The following is a 20,251-nucleotide window of genomic DNA, read 5'->3' on the forward strand; positions in this document are numbered from 1 at the left end:
TTTGAAAATTTATAAATTAAAAGAAAATGCTTATTAATTTTTTATTTTTTTAAAAAAATAATATTCAAAGTTATAAAAATTTTAAAAAAAAATAAATATAAAATTTAAAACTATTAAATTAAACACATTCTTAATATTAAAAGTAACAATAAAAAATAATAATATTATAAATAATATATTAATATTTATATATTTAAATTAATCTAAATAATTAATTGGTGTACAAGTTTAATTAACTTAAAACAATTAATATTAATATTTATATCTATTTATAAAATTAATTTTTCTAATACCGTTAAATTGAACAAAATATTTTCTTATATTCTAAAATACTTTCTTAAACCATTAGATAAATATATATATATATATTCATTTATAAACATAATTTCTGCATATATAAATAAATATACATATAATATATATACATATATAGTACTTATTAGCTATAATACGAAGCATATAATTATACATTTAATTATTATATTTTATTTTTAAGTAAATATATAAACCCTAACTCGTAAAAAGGAGTAATTTATTGTATTTATATCATGGCCCATATTTATCTACATTAAGTTAAATAAAAAATAAAAAGTTTCATTAAGATTTTATTTAAGTAAAATTAAATGTATTGTAAATAAATAAATATTAATTCGTGATAGTTTAGTTAATTGAAGTGTATAACTTTAGGTTATTTATACATTCTCAAGAGTAACTCTAATTATTAGTGCAATTAAATATCGAAGATCTTATATAATTTTATGTAATAATTTTTATAAAATATAGCTAACTAATCATAAAGCGTCACTTCTAAATAGTACTAATTGTGACAGTCAGTAGTCCCGTGATCCGTAAGGAGAAATACTAAGTAGGTTGTGCAATCCCACATCGCCTGGGGAAGATCGAGTGGGATGATTCTGAGACTATGTAGGTATGTGACTACACAATGGGCTTAAATAAATTGATTGGTACTACCTATATCAACAAGGTGCATCTTATTTTCTGGTAGCCCATCATGAAAGAACTTCACAGTTAAGCGTGCTTGATCTGTGATAATTTCAGGATAGGTGGCCTTCTAGGAGTTTTTGCAGAAACTGTGCGAGTGAGGACAAAGCATGCTAGAAACACTTGTGTTGATTTATAGGGCCACTCGTCAGTCCAGGAAGCAGCCAGAGTAGCGTACTCGTGTATAAGAGCTATCGTTCCATTAGTGTAAGGACCCAATAAAAACTTAAAGCGGAGCCACTAACTAAACATCACTACTGCCAAATATCTTATATATACATGTACATTTGACTTTATGATGTGTATGTGTGTGGATTTGTCCACTACTAATGTCTTATATATATATACACACACAAAATCAACAAATTCTTATATCCATGTGATTGGCATTATTACATGTCACCAAAATAATTAATTAATAAGAATTAATCTTGAAGATAACATTTGCAAAAAACAATTAGTGGGGATAACGATTCTCTCTAACTCAAATATTATTAACTAATATTTTCATGCATTATATTATATAATATATATAAGTGTATATAGTCAGCTAGAGGTAGTATATATTTGACACTTTTGTTCTTGTTCCAAAAAACCATATAATTCTTCTCTTCTCAAACCAAAAAAACCCAAACAAAAAAGTTTCTCTCTGATCAGATCAACAAAGCTATAGTACTCTCAATACATATATATAAAAGGTTTGAACTATATATATATATATACTTTGGAGTTAACGATATCAAAATGTACTTTTATATATAAATTATAACAACATTCACTTTGGGCACAATTTGTTATGTAAATACATGACACTTTTTTTTATATCAAATTGGTACGTAAAAACACATATAATATTTATATATATATATATATAAATATATGTTGTGTATGTGTTTTTTTTTTTAAATCTCAAACATGGACCCAAAGTAGTGTACTTTGTTTGGTTATTTTTTTTTCTCTGTTAGCTCATGAAACTCTTCTTTTGCTTTTTGTGAAAACTATACAGATAAAGAAAGAGAGAGAGAGAGAGTGAGATATATATATAATCATATCATGTGCCCTAATAGTAGTGATGAATCTCAAACAATTATAAATGGGTCTCTTGATGAACCTTTGTTACCTAAACAAAATGGAATAAATATGAGACCACTCGTCGTTGAGGGCGGTGGAGATGGCGGCGGTGGCGGCGGTGGTGTTGGTGGTGCCGCCACTCGCTTTTTACAAGGCTTTCTTCAAAGGTTTTTTCCGGCTAATAGTCTTCTACGAACTCTACCCCTTAATGAGGTATTTCTCTCTCTCTCTCTCTTTCCTAATAAAATGAAAATAATTGTAATGTTATTATTAATATTTTGGGTTTTTTTTTTTTAAGTATGGCAATGACATAAATAAATTACATCAAAATAATAACAATTAGGGCAAGGGAATAATGCAAATATATATTAATTTCTATTTCTTTCTAACCTATGTTTTTCCTTAAAAATAAATTCTTCATATTAATTATTACATATGTTGAAAATTCTTCTATTTTGTAATAAATATTTCTTTATAGTGTTGTTCCAAAAAAAAATAAAAACAGAAAATTAAAAAGAAGAAGAAGAAGTGTTTTATGTTATTGATAGTGTAATTAGAGAACCAGTTAATATTAATCCTTAACCCAAAGTAAGCAAAGAAGTTTTTGGATTTTATATTTTATTATTAATATTAATTATTAATTGTTTTATGGGGAAAGTAATAATTATAACAAGCTTAGCAAGCATGCACTAATTATATTCTCCAAAACCCAAAAATATTAATGTATGTCTTTTAAGGAAACAGTACTACTACTCACTAAAATAATTATTAACTACTATAATAGTTACTCAATTAATAATTAATTACCAATCTAGGGTTTAGTTAAACAAGTTATTATTTGATCATATGAATATATTAATCAAAAAGCTAAAGATATATAATTAATATTTTAATTAAATTAAATAAAAGGCGTGCTTAGAGCTGGACTACAAGCCCTCATGAGCCTTTCTTGTTTATTTTCTAAAACCATATAATAATAACTTGTGAAGATCAAGATTCTCCCTTTCTTTAAAAAAAATTAATTAATTAAAAGAAAGATGATGTATTATTTATATTTTTAATTAATTAATTAATTAGTAAAAATAATAGCTATACGTACCGTTAGATGCCAATAACAGTACTTGTGTTGTCCTAATTAATTAATTATTATTATCTTGCTAATTAATTACTTAAAATTATCTCAGTCCATGTAATTTTATGTAATAACATTTTAGTTACAATATATTTTTTGTACTAAACATGCATTACTTTTTTTTTTTATATAAATTACTAAATTCACTTTAGTCACAACAAAAAATTAATTTATTACTAAAATATAGTATTTAAATACAACTTATTATTAATTTATTAATTTTAATTACAATAAATATTGTGACTAAAAACACATTTAACGACAACAAAATATAATTTTTGTAACTAATAATTTTTTAATGATAACATACAAATATATAGTGATTTATAGAAATTTTTGTAGTAATTATATAAATTAATATATTAATATTTATTGGAAGTTTCGTATGAGGTGGGGCATTTTTTGACTAGCTAATTAAAATTTCTCTTTTTTTAAACTTTGACATATATAATTAAATTATGTTTCTTTAACTTTTTAAACTGTTAAAAATTTATCCTGAACTATTAAAATTGTTAGATTTAAGGATATCTATCCAATTTTGTTTAATTTTACTAACATACGTGCGCTTGATGTGGATGGAAGTTCGGGTATACGATTTGGTATATGTCAAAGTTCTAAAGAAATCATTTTGTACATGTCAAAGTTTGGGATGTACAATTTGATACATAGAGAATCGTTACGTTAGTAATTTTACCTGTTTTTAAGAAATTTTGAATAATTTATAACATAAAAAACAAAGTTTAAATATAGTATGTTTCACACGTACAAAAAAATTAATTTAACATGCATGTTACTAACTATTTAAAAAAAATTTAAAAGTGATTTTTTTTGTTTTTAAAATTTAGATTCTTAATTAAAAAATTGAAAAGTAAAAACAGTTTTATAGAACACAATTTTAAAAAATATTTTCACTTTTTTACTTTTAAAAACAAAAAACTGATTAAAAAAGTGTTACCAAACGCACCCTATATTTTTAGCATTGTAAATTTGTTAAAAAATTTTGAAAACTGACAAAATACCCATTATAAGTATGACAAATAATAAAAGACACTAGTGATGTGCCTTCTCCTAGGTGTTATCTGTGATAGTCAGTAGTCCCGTGATTCGTAAGAGGAAATACTGGGTAAGTTGTGCAATCCCACATCGCCTAGGGAAGGTCAAGTGTGATGATTCTGAGACTGTGTAGGTATGGGACTACACAGTTGAAGAGGGCTTAAATAGATTGATTGATACTACCTATATCAACAAGGTGCATCTTCTTTTTTGGTAGCTCATCACGAAAGAACTCCACAGTTAAACGTGCTTGACCTAGGGTAATTTTAGGATGGGTGACCTCTTGGAAAGTTTTTCCAGGAAGCGTGCGAGTGAGGATAAAGCATGCTGGAAACACTCGTATTGGTCTGTTCAGTCATCAGTCCAGGAAGCAGCCAGAGTGACGCACTCGTGTATAAGAGCCATTATTCCGTGGATGTAAGGACCCAGTGAAGACTTGAAGCGGGAATGTTACATTATTGCTATTGGCAGGACTGACTCTAGGCTAAGGCGAGCTAGGCACACACTTAGGACTCACCTATCTTAGAGGCCCAAATAAAAAAAAACTTTTAAATATGCATATGTTTTTAATAATTCTTAAAAATATTATTTATTCTTATAATAAGGCCCCATTTTTTTTCTAAGACTCATTTGAATACAAGATCGATCCTATTTTATTGGTACAATTAAGTATCGAGTCTTATATAATTTAATATAATATCTTTTAATTATCATGAACCATTTATAAGACGCCAACTTCAAAATGTGTTTTCACATAAAAGAAAAGTTGTAAATTCTACAAGTACCCAAAACAAAAAATGCACCCCATAATAAGAACAAAAGTAATGTCAACATTCCCTTTATTTATATATGTAAGGGGCTTCAATAAATCTCAGCCGAAAGTCACTTTATCTCTTCATCGATTCTTGGTTTTTTGCTATGAATTTTTTACATTATCTTACACTTACCAAAATTTTTAATTTATATAGAGATAATCTTCTTCTCCCAACAAAAATTTCCATTATTAATTTTAGTCTCTAGTAAAGTTTTTTCCTTTGGCTAAAAAGTAATTGTATTTAATTAATTTTATAGATATTTATATTATATACTTAGTTAAGATTAAAATATATTTAGTCGTACATACACTAAATTATTGTTTTTATCATTAAGATAACATTCTTTAATTTTTATGATTTTTTTACTAGACTAAAAGTTAGATTTGTTTATTGTGATGTGAATAAGCTTGATTATATAATAAAATTAGTATAGGAAGCATATTGTGTAAATATATAAATAATTATATTGAAGATTTTTTTTTTAATTTTTTATTTTGGAATTATATGAAGATTTTTATGGATGGAAATATATAATATATATGTGCCATTTCATAATATTCTCCTACTTTTTTCTTTGGCGTTGATATTCTTAATTAAAGTCAAAAACAATTAATTTTTCCATTTCTCATATTAACTTTCACTAATGGTGTAAGAATATACATATAATTAAAATTAATTAGCTATTTGTTCAAAAAAAAAAAAATTAATTAGCTATATATTTTGTTTGACTACTCTCCACAATGTAATATGATTAGACATATTATATTTAAGAGTATATATATAGGTAGGATTTTTATCCCAAACTTTTATCACTTAAAATATTATTTAGAATCATTTGTCCAAAAAAAATTGAATCATATTTTTTTTTTTATATATAAATATTTAAAATGCTTAAAATTATATATAATTTAGTAAAATCCACTAAATGGGACATTTAGATTCTTTTTCTTTGTCTATATTCAATTGACTTTTAGGAGAGCCAATACCCTAGAAATATTATTCTTTGGGACATAATGTCCTAAACAAAATTCACCCACTTCATACATATATTTATATTATTGCACTTGTTTGCCACAATCACAATTTTGATAATGGTCAAAAAGTGTAAATTAATTTGTTTGTTTTATTTGAGAAATAAAAATAATTAATTATATAGATGCATTAATTCTCCATTTTTATGTCATTAGTAACATTTAAATCTTACCTTTAATAATCACAATAAACAATGTTGTTATACTTATATGGTTACCAAAAAAAAAAAAAAATACATAAATAAATATTTTTTAATAGGTAAATAATATTTTAAATCTGATTAGATCTTTTGTTTTATAAAATAATAAATTAGATTCTACATTTTTTAAAATAGAACCCTAAATTAATTTTTTATTAAAATAAAATTTAATAATAATCCCGATATAGATGTGTTATGACAAAAATAGTTACGTTTTTTACATTTGTTCGTACTACAAATTTTCTTCAACTTGGTTATATTAAAAAAAAATTATCGAAAATTGAGCTCAGAAAAAATAAAAAGCTTTTTTATTATCATTTAACAAATCAGATAATCTAACTGATGATTTTTACAAAATACAAGATGGAAAATATTATTAACTTTTCTTGGGTTGTTTTAATTAATTGAAACGATGTCGTTTTGTGTTGTGGTGCAGGTGAGTGAAGAGCTAAAATCATTGGTGAAAATAGCTTGGCCTATAATAATGACAACCTTGCTAATCTACTCACGTTCGATTGTTTCAATGCTCTTCTTGGGCCGACTTGGGAAAACTGAACTGGCTGGTGGATCATTAGCATTGGGCTTTGGAAACATCACTGGTAACTCAATTCTTCGTGGGCTTTCAACTGGAATGGACCCAATTTGTTGCCAGGCCTATGGGGCCAAAAGATTTTCAGTACTCAGCCATGCTTTCCAAAAAACTTTCTGCCTACTTTTACTCGTTTCCATCCCAATTTCGGCCCTTTGGCTCAACATGGAGCCCATTTGCATCTGGTTGGGCCAAGACCCAGCTACCATTCGAGTTGCCAAAATCTATATGGCCTTTTCAGGTGAAAATAATTACATTTATATATACACTAATTTTTTTATTTCAAGTTGAAAAATACCTAATATTATCTGATTTTTTCAGAAAAATATCACTTTTAAGTTCAACCTTAAATAAATTATAAAAGCACCTAATTTCTGTACACTATATATTTTTAATTAGGAAACAAACCGCGCTTCGCGTGCAGTTCTATTTTGCTTAATAATAAATATGCCAATAGAATTTTTAAAAAATGGTTCAAAAATAAGGTTTTTACAAAAATACTAGATTTTGGGTAAAAATTTTCAATTTTACTACCAAACAGAATTTTTTACAAAAATACTATCTTGTTATAAAACAGCTGTAAAACAACAAAGCAGAACAATTAAAACAACAGTGGAACAACTGAAAGACAACCGTGGAACAACAGTGAAAATTTAACACAGTACACAGTATAAAACTTACACAGTATTTTTGAAAAAAAAAAACACATAGCATTTTTTTAAAAAATTTGCTTCACAGTAAAAAAAAGTTAAAAATTTCAGTATGTGGTGTAAAAACTCCTTTTTAATTAGTACTCACTTTTTTTTCTTTGTTCACATTCTAAAAAAAACACATTTATTTGAAATTTATAAAAAAAATATTTGAAATATTAAGAGAAAAAAATTATTACAGTAACATTACTAATATATATATGTATAAAAAAACAAGATAAAAGCATTATTGTAACAAAATAATGTAAAATAAAAAATGTATATATTAAGTGAAAATTTTAAAATTAATGTATATTGGATATTTTTTTACTTTTAAGTAACATTTCTCTTATCCATTCATTAATCTTCAAATTTTGTTTTTATTTATTATGTTTAATTTTGTTTTTTTTTTCACTTTCTAGTTCCAGAGCTTCTGGCCCAAGCCCATCTCCACCCTTTGAGAATCTTCCTCAGAACACAAGGCCTAACTTTCCCACTCACAGTGGCTGCCACGTGTTCAGCAATCCTTCACTTACCCATAAATTACTTTCTAGTCTTTCATCTAAAATTGGGTGTGGCTGGGGTGGCCTTGGCTCTTGCTTGGAACACAGTGAATTTGAATTTGGGCCTATTGATATACATTTTGTTCTCTAATAAGCCCTTAAAGCCATGGACTGGGCTTACAATTTTCTCAACATTTCAGGGCTGGGGCCCATTACTCAAACTGGCCTTACCCAGTTGTGCTGCTGTTTGTTTGGAGTGGTGGTGGTATGAGATAATGATGTTCTTATGTGGTATTTTAAAAAATCCTCAAGCTAGTTTGGCATCTATGGGAATTTTGATCCAAACCACTGGACTTTTATATGTATTTCCTATTTCATTAAGTGCTGGCTTAACAACTCGTGTTGGGCATGCTTTGGGCTCAGGTCAACCTGTTCGGGCCCAATGGACTGCCATTCTTGGGCTAGCTTTTGCATTTGGATTTGGGCTTTTGGCTTTGGTTTTAATGATTATGGTTCGATCTTGGTGGGGGAGATTGTACACTGATGAGCCTCAAGTTCTTGATTTGCTTTCAAAAGCTTTACCAATACTTGGGCTTTGTGAGCTTGGGAATACACCTCAAACTGCGGCTTGTGGGGTTTTGAATGGTATGGCCCGGCCCAATTTAGGTGCTAGGATAAATTTGTGTGCTTTTTATGGTGTTGGATTACCTGTTGCTGTTTTAGTTACTTTTAAATTTAGGTATGGGTTTTTGGGCTTATGGATTGGGCTTCTTTCGGCCCAAATATCTTGTTTGGGTATGATGGTTTATGTTTTGGTCCAAACAGATTGGAAACATCAGAGTAAACGGGCTGAAGAAATGGTTTCGGGTACAGATGAGGAAAATCAGAAGAATCCTGAAAAATAACAAGAATTTATTACATAGTTTTTTTTTTTTAATTATTATTATTATTTTTTATTTTTGGAAGAGAGTTTTCAGGGAAGAAAAAAAAAAGGTTATAATATCTAACTGAGTCGAAATTTGCACCATTTTTTTAATAATTTCTTTTCAGTGTTGAAAAAGAAAAAAAAAAAAGAAAAAAAGGAATTTCTAATTAGTATTTTTTTTTCTTTTTTTGAATTTGACTTGTTAGTATGTACTTTTGTTAATATATCACCTCCTCTAGGCAGTAAATCATTATCTATATCCTTTGGTTTTGTTTTGTTCTTATTATTATTCTTCTCTCATTTAATTTTATTAACTTCAAATATGTCACTTCTTGTATATTGTTTAACATTTATATCACTTGATTTGAAGAATAATTGTGGGTCACACACACCACAAAAAAAAAATATTATTTTACATTTTAAAAATGTCTCATTTTTTTAAATGTTATTATGTTACCTATTAATTATTTTCTTTAACAAAAAATATATTTTAATTTCTTGAATAATGTTTGTAAACACCACATCTTACAAAAATGTTTTATAGAAGTAGAGTTAAGCCAATACATGGGATTAATTATCTCAACAAAAGAAATCAAATATAGGCTAATTAAGCCATTAATGAAAGAGATTAATTAATATTTCTACACTAATTGGTGATTTCAATTTTCTTACTTATGACACTATGGTGGGTCAGCCAACAATACATACTACAAATTTATAAAACCTAAACCGAACCATATCTATAAATAAAAGATAAATACCAAATATAAAAAATGAAAGGTGTACATACAATCTTGATCAAGACCTCAATAGAAACTTAAATTTAAGGGTTGATTTGGTACGAAAGATTACATTAGATTAGATTAGAAAAGATTAGACTAATTCAAACAAGATAAATTTATACTAAATCTGGTAATGTGTTTGGTGTTTATGATGAATTGGAATTTTTTTTTTCTTTAAAAAAGAAAAAAAAAACTTAAAAAACTTAATTAAATGACATTTATATTTTATTGGTAAAACTATAAAATTGAAAAATATGTATTTTTTTTAAAAAAAGTAACAAATTAAAAAAAATTAAAAAATTTTGAATTATAATTTTCCTCTAACTAATTGAATTTTATAATTAACATTATAAAAAAGACATATATATTTTTTTTTTAAAAAAATGGTTTTATCATTTTATTAATTTTTTTCTTTGTATTATCTATGCATTAAAATATTTGTTTTCAAAGAAAAAGAATATTAAAATATTTTTTATATGCTTAAGAAAATTTATTATCATTTAATAAATTTATTTACATAATTTACTTTTATATATATACATATTAGACTAATAAGAACACCATACATATCTAAGAATCTATCTCTTAAAAAAAAAAAAAAAAAAAAAAAAAAAAAAAAAAAAAAAAAGAAACCATCCAAATATATCAGTGAAATTTATCCTACTTAATCCCATCTATTTTGTTGCAAGAGTTTGATTATTTTTTAGTCAATAAATTATTTATCTAATCAACTATTACCACCAAATATAACATTAAGATTCATTCAAAAAAAAAAAAACATTAAGATAATTTATCTTAATCCTAATCCTAATCCTTATTCCACTAGCAACAGGCCCTAAGAATTTACTTAGAGAAAAAGAGATATAATAAAGCATCAAGAAAAAAGAAATTTTTACTAACATAATTATTATTTACTAAAATGGAAAAATATTATCCCCAACTCAAGTTCTAATAAGCAAAGTAAGTGAATTTTTAGAAAGACAAAAAATAAAATAATAAAATAAAATAAATAAGTGTATTAGATATTACATTAACAACTAACGGTTGTTCAACTACTGAATTTTTCCTTTAAATTCTTCAACCCTTCAAGATACTTCGGACAATTCATTTTTCTGTGTCCCTTGACTTTACAATAAAAACATTTTCCTTTAGGGGTTGACTTAGCTTTTTTGTTACTTTTCTCCACAAGTATGTTCTTATTAGGCTGATTATTTCCCTCGAATTGCTTCCTTTTATTAATTGTACATGAGGGAAATTCATTGTGAACAACATTTGCTTCATTTCCCTTTTGCTTAATTGTACATGAGGGAAGTTGGATGTCAATATTTGCTTCACCACCATTTTGCTTAGTCTCATAAACAACATTTGCTTCATCACTTTTTTGCTTAGTTTCAAAAACTACAATTGCTTGATCGCCCTTTTGCGTAGTTTCATACACAACAATCGCTTTATCATCCTTTTGCTTAGTTTCATGAACAACATTTGCTTCATCACTTTTTTGCTTAGTTTCAAAAATGACATTTACTTCATCAGCCTTTTGCTTAGTTTCAAAATCGACATTCGCTTCATCACCCTTTTTCTTAGTTTCTGAAACAACATTTGCTTCATCATTTTTTTGCTTAGTTTCATAAACAGCAATTGTTTCAACACCATTTTGCTTAGTTTCATGAACAACATTTGCTTCTTCATTACTCTTTTGTTTGGTTTTTGAAACAACATTTGCTTCTTCATCATCTTTTTGCTTAGTTTCATAATCAAGAAGCGCATTCAACAACTCATAAACACTAAATTTACACTTATTGATAACATAGATGGTTCGAAATTCATCAAAAGTTGATGGCAAAGCATGTAAGATTATAGCCACTTGGGTGGCTTGATCAATTTTCGCTCCATTAGAAAGAACTTCATGAAAATTTTGTATCATAGAAAATACATATTCATGAACATATTGACCCGGCTTCATCCTGTTATTTATAAGATCATCCATAGTCTCATGTATGGCTATTTCAGGATGAGCAAACATATTTTCTAAAGATTTCATAATTTCATGTGCAGTTTCCATGTGTTGATACATGGTTTTAAACACGTCGGACATGTTATTCAACAAGTAAGAGCGAGCAAGCTCATTAGATCTAATCCAATGATCATATTTCTTTTTAGCATTGTCAGAATCATTTACAAGAGGTTTCTCAGGACAATTCTCTATAAGTACAAACATGATTTTCTCAAGTGTGAGCACAATTTTCATGTCACACTTCCATTTTCTAAAATTACTACCATTCAATATGATATTATTTGACTTTGTTGTAGAAGTTTCACCAACCATATTTTCTGAAAATAATAAAAATAAATAAAAAGTAAAAAAAAAAATGATTTATGGCTTGTTTAATATGTCATATTAAAGTATTGTTTTATATTAAATAAGGTAACATATTATATTTTATATAATATTATGTTAAATTTAGTTAAAAGTAATCAAGTAAGAATTTGTAAATAATTTCTAAACTAATACCTCTTAAATATTATGATTAGTTATTACCAACTCTTGAAAATAACTAGCCTAATACACACAATAATTCAAGAATTGTTATTTTTTGTAGAATTTAATATTTGAAAAACCTAAAATATAAAAGAACCCCATGTTATATTAACTTATTCATATTATTACACTTGTCAAACTCTTAACTCATTATAATAGATCAATCAGCAACAATTATCACTAAGAATTACTATTAACATCTCACCAAGATCACATCACATTCATTCATACAAAATTGTTCGCATAATTCATAAATTATGAAAATTTCAATAACAAATTCTTTATAAACACAAATATCAATCATATTCATTAACCCCTAGCATAATATATATCTTAATTATCATTTAAAATATCCATCCCTATTATAAAATCAAATATATATTATTGCATAAAACCACAATATAATATAACAAAGATTAAACATATTAACTCGATCATACCTTAATTTGCTTTTCTTGAATGTTAATGATTTCTTTGGCCTTTTCTTGGTCTTCTCTTCTTGAAGACTTTTAGAAGGGTTTTACAAATAATATTAAATGGTTCTTCTAGGGTTTGGAGGTAAAAGGCTTTGGGGTTAAGATATGTATTTATAGAGTTCCTTATATATATTTTAGACGTGGGAGAATATTACCTAAAATAAAAGTTACCAATAAAATTCGAATTTGAATGTAATTAGAGAAAGTTTCATGTTATTATCTTTTTTTTTTCAGAACCGACTTTATTGGTTAAATTTTTAATATATACAGGTAGATATTTTTTTATTTTTTTTTTTACTTATTGTTATCTTTTTGGTTTTAAGTTCTAACCGATAATTCCTTTTCAAAGTTTTTTTTTTTTTTGAAAAATTCCTTTAAAAATTGATTTTAATCTTTTTTTTTTTTGTTTCAAACATATATATGGGTGCAATCTATTATTATCTATATATAGGTATTATTAGAAAAATTTGAATTTCTATAATAAATTTTGCTATCAAATTAAAAAAAAAAAAAAAAAAAGCCATAAAATGGATGAAACACATCATTATTAAATTTCATTGTTTGAATGTTTTACTTTAATAATAATGCTTCTATTATTACTTCAATAATAATAATAAAGTGGATGAATGTTTTTGTAAATTGGCTTAGTTGTTGGTTGTTCCATTACAGGTCAAGATAAAAAAAAAAAAGTTAAGTTAAAGAGAGAGATAAAAGTAATACTAAATACAAATATATTTTTAATATAGTATAAAAAATATTTTTTTTAATTAAATAATAAAATTAAGTACAAAAATTAAAATTTTTTATTTATTGTTAGATTAATTTTTTAAAAAAATTAATATTTTTAAGTTGACATTTAATTATAATTATTTTTTAAAAATTACAAACAATCACATATATATTCATTTCCTTTTTGAAGATGATGAAAATACTCAAATATCAAACAAATAGGGATGTATCAATGCCCTAAAGGGGGCATTGAAGAATTTTCTTAAATTTTATAATGATACATATGTTGTGTTGAACACCATAAAATATAAAAAAATTCTACAATCCATTTCTTAAAAGAAATACACCGATGCATCCTATTTATTTCGGCATTCGAGAGAATTTTTTAATGTATTTTTTTTCATAATCGTGATGTTATAATCATAGGACATTCTACAAAATTTTGAAAAATTCAAAATAATTTAACATGCCGAAAAATATGATTCAAATAATTTATCACACGTAACTTTTATTTTATACGCATATAAAATAAATTATTTGAACATTACTATTTATTTTTATATTATAAATTATTCTGAATTTCTTAAAATTTTACATAATATTTTAAATACATTGAAAATAATTAGGCTAAAAAATTATAGTAGATGCTGAAATAGATAAGGAGTGCACCCTTTCTGCTGGGTGCAGCATTCTAGAGCACCCTGAAATATGTATGGTGGTCCACTATAGAATTTTCCAAATATGTATATATATATATATTGTGTATATATATATTGAAAGAGTAATTCTTAGAAATTGACATATAATACCAATTAAGCTATTTTTATGACCATAGAATGCCTTATTAAGATAATTCATAATTGTTTTTAACTTTTTTTTCCTTTTAAACAAAACTAACTGACCATAGAATGCCTTGTTATGATAATTGAGTTTTCAAAAGAAATTGAAGATAAATGAGGTAGCACTAAGACATTAAAAAATTTATATAATTTTAAGGCAAATTAAAGGAAGATCACTAGTTCCCAATGAACCTCAATTGACATTATACTACCATATTTCCACCCATAGTGAACACAAATTTTCCATGTCATGTATATGTTTGGTACATTACAAATCTACCCCAATCCCATTAGCTCTATTCTGAGGAAGTTTACACACAACAGAGGGTCAGTCCAAATTCGGCGAAACTCTTACAGTAAAGCAGCCTATCAGCTCTAATTAGTTCGTTTTTATAACTCTGTCCACCCATGTGTAACTCCTATGTAATTCCCTTTCTTTTTGACCTCTAATATAGCAAGAACTTCTTCCTTCAATCGATTTCATTTCCTCAATAGTTATACATAACAGATTTTCAGATGAAAACCAACCTTTTCATTTTCGAGGAGTTGTATCATTCATTCGACCTTTGCGATGCCTCCAGCAGGCATGTTGTTCTCTGCTACAGTTTCCTTCACAAACCTGGTAAGACGGGAAATGCTAATAAATAACATGACAATAAATGCACAGTTTCTGCATAAGAAAAAGGTCAAACCATAGTTCAGACATACCTTGCCAACTTGTCCTGGGATGATTGCAAAATGTAGATGGAGAGTATAAAAGAAAGAATGAGACCTGTAGCATAGGGGAGACTTTTTAAGAAGTCGAGATTGGGAGAATGACCAACATGAGTAAGCTAGTTTTATACAATTTTAGCATTCGTGATTTGGACATCTCAAGAGAACTAAGTTTAGTCCCCAGAACTATGGGTTTCAAGATATGTCTACTTGTTATGTCATTTCTCAAAGAAGAAAATTATCTACCCTCTATATTTTCCACACAATAAGCAATTAAGATATAAAGGCATTTGAAAAACATTCCATCTGATTAAGGGGAAATCTTATTCTTAATGAGTTCCTATGCTTTTATCTCATGTCTACAACTCACTTCATGTGATTATTAATTTATTCAATTGATTGATAATCCATAATATACCATCTATGATCAGGGAAATTTGAGAAATCAAGTTCAATGATCATGGGTGACACAATAATATGGAAATCCTATATACACCTCAAGCAAAGTTCTACCTGATCCAAAGAGAGCGTAAAATCCAGAAGTCACATCTATCTCTGATTGCTCCTCCCTGAATAATTAAGCAAACAGAAAAGAGAGAAAAAGTAAAAGCATCACATCAGCACTCAAACACTCGTGTAGAAAAAAAAAATAACTAACAAAATTCTCAGTGAAGTTAATGCTCAAATACTCTATGAAACAGAAAAGAACACTAATATAAATGCAAACACATTCAAGCCTCGTAATCAAATCAAATGATAACCCACAAGAAAAGATGTAAACTGAAAATCTCAAAAGATTGGCCTACTAAATCAGAAAAATACAAGAGTGAAAATTAAAAGCAATCTTGGTTGCCTTAAACACATATATAAATACAAGTGCATGGTCATGGTCACTTCTTTGTTATTTCTATGAGTCTAGTTTTCTTCAGCATGTTCAGAATTGGCGTGTAATATAAGAATACCCTAAAAGAAACTTCATGCTTCCAGATGTCTCATATAATTGATGATGCTAATGCTAGAGTCACAATATTTATGTGAACAAAATTTCAATTTCTAACTAAAATCATATGTTAAGAACAATAAAAATTTTATAATTGAAATGATACTAACATTGGAAGAAATAACCAACAAACATAATGAAGCAAGACCGATTAGATCTTATTTACCATGTATATCTGACAAGTACATGCTTGGGCCAGTGTTGAGAATCCCAGAATTGTTGACGGATGTTTGGATGAACCTCAGTGTCTGTTTGGAAAAATGATACAAAAGGCTATGATGAAAACAGCCATAGAACAAAAAGGAACTACAACTTTATACCTGAACACCAATAGTTCATTATAAAATACAAGAAATTCCTACTTACTGTTACAGTAATAAAGAGCCCCAAAACAGCATGATTCATATAGGCCCAATTCAAAGGGCAGTGGAAAATTTTAAACAATAGGAAACAAGATAAAACCCCTACTCTTTAAGACAAGCTCTCCAGGGTAAACTTTATGGGCAAGCTTACAGAAGTGAAATTCCAAGTAATTGCCAAATAATATCACAGTTCTATTTGGTTACATACAATATTACGATCCATGCAAAACTAACTTAAATGACACTTGTCTATTATAATTTCTCAACAAATTAAGTGCCATATCATTTGGTTTCTACCATTTATTAGACAAGTAGATAGAATAGACGATAGTTGTTCATGTAAAGAAAATATAAAGCAGCAGCTAGTGACATGAAATTACATACAGTGGTGAGGCATATCCACTACTTTAGCAGTGACACCAAGCAAATCGCCTCCCGAGTACCTCTGCATCGCATAAAAAAATCGATGAAATAACACATTAATTTTGAATTACAGCGTCAGTATTTGTTTTCTTTTGACATACACTGGCACTGATAACAAAGGGGGAAATTATATTATATCTGTCAAAGCCACAAATTTTGGAGTAAAAAATTACCAAATTCACATCAATCATTGGAACCTCTGAACTCTTACGGTTTACCACAAGAAGCCACGGAATCAAAAACTTCTCTCTTCCAACTTGAAATGATCTGAACATAAACCAATTCATATTTTCATATGATATTAAGACCTTCCCAATTCAAAATCTTCCATCTTTATGCAAATAATGTCATATGGGATCAGTTTAAATAAATTGAAATCAAATTACAGGACCGGAAATCCACATTCTACAACTTGAAAGAAAGAGGGTTATAAATTGTTCATAATGTATCATTAAACCTAATTCTTATTCAATTTCTTAGTGAAGTTTGACATGTAAACTCTAAATCAACTAACACTTTATGAATCAAAACAAGAAACAAAACTTCAAAATTGAATTCATTGCACAATTATATCAGCTATGGTAGTAAAATCTATACTTACATTTTGTACGGATCAGCACCAGTGTAACCCGTGGGCTTCTGTATAGGAACCAGAACCTATGCATAGAAAAATAATAAAAAAAATTATTCTCAGAAAGACATAATCAGTAATAATAATCGCAAATGTAAAGGTTGATTTACCTCACGATTGACGCCGAAGATTGGGCAATGGCGACCGATCACGTCTTGCCATACAGTTCTAGACTGAAATAACAAATAAATCAAAAAGAATAAACAAAATTGAAACTCTAAACACCATGAATTGCCGATAAAGTATAGAAATGGCAATTAAATCTGAATATTCGATAAGAGATTACGAACAGAGTGGTATTGACCCATCTTGCTCATGGAAACTATGTCGCCAGGCCTGTAAGCCATCGTAGAGTAAGGAAAGTAAAAGAATAGTAGAAAAAGTAATGAAGACACCATTGAAGTTGTTCCATTTTCCACCATCGTTCTGGAATTTGCCTCTGACTTCTTCTTCTTCTTCGTCTTCTTCCAAAAAACGATACAGAGAGAGAGAGAGAGAGAGAGAGAGAGAGTCTGAAGCTATAACAGACCAACTCACTGAGCCACCAGAAGATGGTAATCGTGTGGGCCGGACCTTTATATTTCAGAAGAACAACTTTTTTTTAGAGATTATTTCACAAATACACAAAAACAACAAACAAATTACAAAAATACGGTTTCATAGAATTTTAAATATTTTTATAATTTTTTTGATTTTATTTACATAAACGATTTTTTAATGTTGTACTTTTATTAATTTATTGTTTTTTTTTTGAAGGAAAATGGTAACTTTATTAATAAGAAGATTCAACCATTACAATAGAAAGAAAATCAGGAGGAACATCATCCTCACTAAAAATACGATCTGGATACAAACAAGAGCTGCGAGCAAGACAATGTGCAGCTTTGTTTACAGTTTATTAATTTATTGTTAATCTTTTGTTATTTGTATTTTTTTGTTATTTTTATGTATTTTTGTGTTATTTTTATAGTCTTAAAACATGAAAATATAATTTTTTTATAAAAAAATGGTTTATTTATTTATGGATAATTTCATAAATACACAAAAACAACAAAAGAATTATAAAAATACGATTGGACAAAATTTTAAATAATTATACGGTTTTTGAAATTATTTTTATGAAAAATACAGTTTTTTGATATATTTTTATGTTGTATTATTATTATTTTGTTATTGATTTTTTATTATTTGTATATTATTTTTTATGCTATTTTGATGCTATTTTTTTTTATACTTTCATGTAATTTTTTTTTGCTTTTATAGGATACCGTAAAAATATACAAAAAAAAAAAAACTTTGAATATAAACGTATAAATTTTTTACTTAAAATAATAGTTTATGTATTTTTTTATTTTTTATTTTTTCATTGGGAACTTTTTCGCCTGAGTTTTGGCATGTACTAAATTTTGCCTCTACAAAATTTTTCAGATCATTACAAATTTCTCCGAACTATTGAGATTATTGAACTTGGTATATATGTAAATATAATCATCCTGTTAGGCATCCGTTAGTAAAACTGAATAAAATTAGACAATCTTTTTTGAATCCAAATAATACATGACAAAGTTTTTTTTTTTTGAGATACTTTTGTTTGGTTTTAAAATTAAAATTAAAATATGACGTCAACCTCATATTTAAGATATTATTTTGTTTCATTTTAAATCAAAACTTTATTTGATATGCTATCTTGTGCCAATACAAAGAAATTTTAAGACCAGTTGTATAAACTTTTTAGCTAAAGAATGAATTAGGTAATAATACCCATAAGCTTAGTTTATCAAGTATCATAACAATATGATCTTACATAATTAGCTTTAAATTTTCATGAGAAGGACTTTTTTTTTTTTTTTTTCATTCATGGAATTCCATTTCAGTAAATAAAACATCATTTTTAACCCTCAAAGTATAAAATATAGTCTCATCCCTTAATTAGAAATTGAGAAATTGAGGTGAACATAAAATATAAGAAAAATACCCTTTTAAAATACAATAATACTCCTTCTCATATACATAAGGAGCAAAGTGGTAATATGCAAAGAATTTGAGTTCACAACTTCACATACTCAAACACTAAACATATATGAATAGAATAAACTTATGAAAATAGCTAAATTCTCCAAAATTACAAAAGCAAATCAAAAAAACAAAAACACTAAAGTTACTAAACAACACTATAAGATCTTCACATTGGTGACTTTTTGTGCTTCAAAAATCAAAACCATTATACCTATTTAACACTATTGTTGTCCCAATGGAATAAGCTGCGCCTGTGTAACAAGATTGTATAGTCTTTACACTTAAAATCACTCAATTTTTTCAACTTCATAGTCTTCAAATCAAAGAGATACAAACAAAGGGTTTTCACATGTTTGAAGACAATGACTTGACCATCCTCTCTTAAGCAACAAATGGGCATTAGTTTCCAAAATTGAGGTAACCTATTGTCAAACTCACAAGGCTTCTTCAAATTAGGAATTGGTAAGTATGTTATTGAGTTAATGATAATACTAAACTTCTTTTCCCAACTATGGTTATGAAAATCTTTCAAAACCCAAATATGATAATCAACTACAAATGAGAATCTATACATGAGTGAAAGATTACCCGCCATTTCGAACAACGACATGTTTTCTCTATAAAACGACACATAATGACTCCATGGCAAGCTAGTCTCCCTTACTCTTAACAAATCATCATCTTCTTCATTCCATGTCTCCATTGACAAAATAGCCTTGTCTAAAGAAAC

General features: G+C 27.1%; 2 protein-coding genes across 2 annotated transcripts; one reads left to right on the top strand and one right to left on the bottom strand.

Annotated features, from left to right (window-relative positions):
* Positions 1-1,956: 1,956 nt before the first annotated feature.
* LOC115697672 (protein DETOXIFICATION 53) lies at positions 1,957-9,253 on the top strand. The gene is made up of 3 exons (XM_030624762.2): positions 1,957-2,286; positions 6,741-7,134; positions 8,005-9,253. Exons 1-3 carry the CDS (start codon positions 2,056-2,058, stop codon positions 8,988-8,990), a joined length of 1,611 nt encoding a protein of 536 aa, XP_030480622.1. The 5' UTR covers positions 1,957-2,055; the 3' UTR covers positions 8,991-9,253.
* A 5,242-nt stretch (positions 9,254-14,495) lies between these two features.
* On the bottom strand, positions 14,496-18,092 carry LOC115697870 (uncharacterized). The gene is made up of 9 exons (XM_030625032.2): positions 17,796-18,092; positions 17,616-17,678; positions 17,476-17,531; positions 17,048-17,141; positions 16,836-16,896; positions 16,256-16,337; positions 15,603-15,658; positions 15,084-15,147; positions 14,496-14,994 (listed from the first exon to the last, which is right to left on the bottom strand). Exons 1-9 carry the CDS (start codon positions 17,925-17,927, stop codon positions 14,931-14,933), a joined length of 672 nt encoding a protein of 223 aa, XP_030480892.1. The 5' UTR covers positions 17,928-18,092; the 3' UTR covers positions 14,496-14,930.
* Between the last annotated feature and the right edge of the window lie 2,159 nt (positions 18,093-20,251).

This window comes from Cannabis sativa, chromosome 7 (assembly GCF_029168945.1).
Source record: "Cannabis sativa cultivar Pink pepper isolate KNU-18-1 chromosome 7, ASM2916894v1, whole genome shotgun sequence".
Taxonomy (NCBI): domain Eukaryota; kingdom Viridiplantae; phylum Streptophyta; class Magnoliopsida; order Rosales; family Cannabaceae; genus Cannabis; species Cannabis sativa.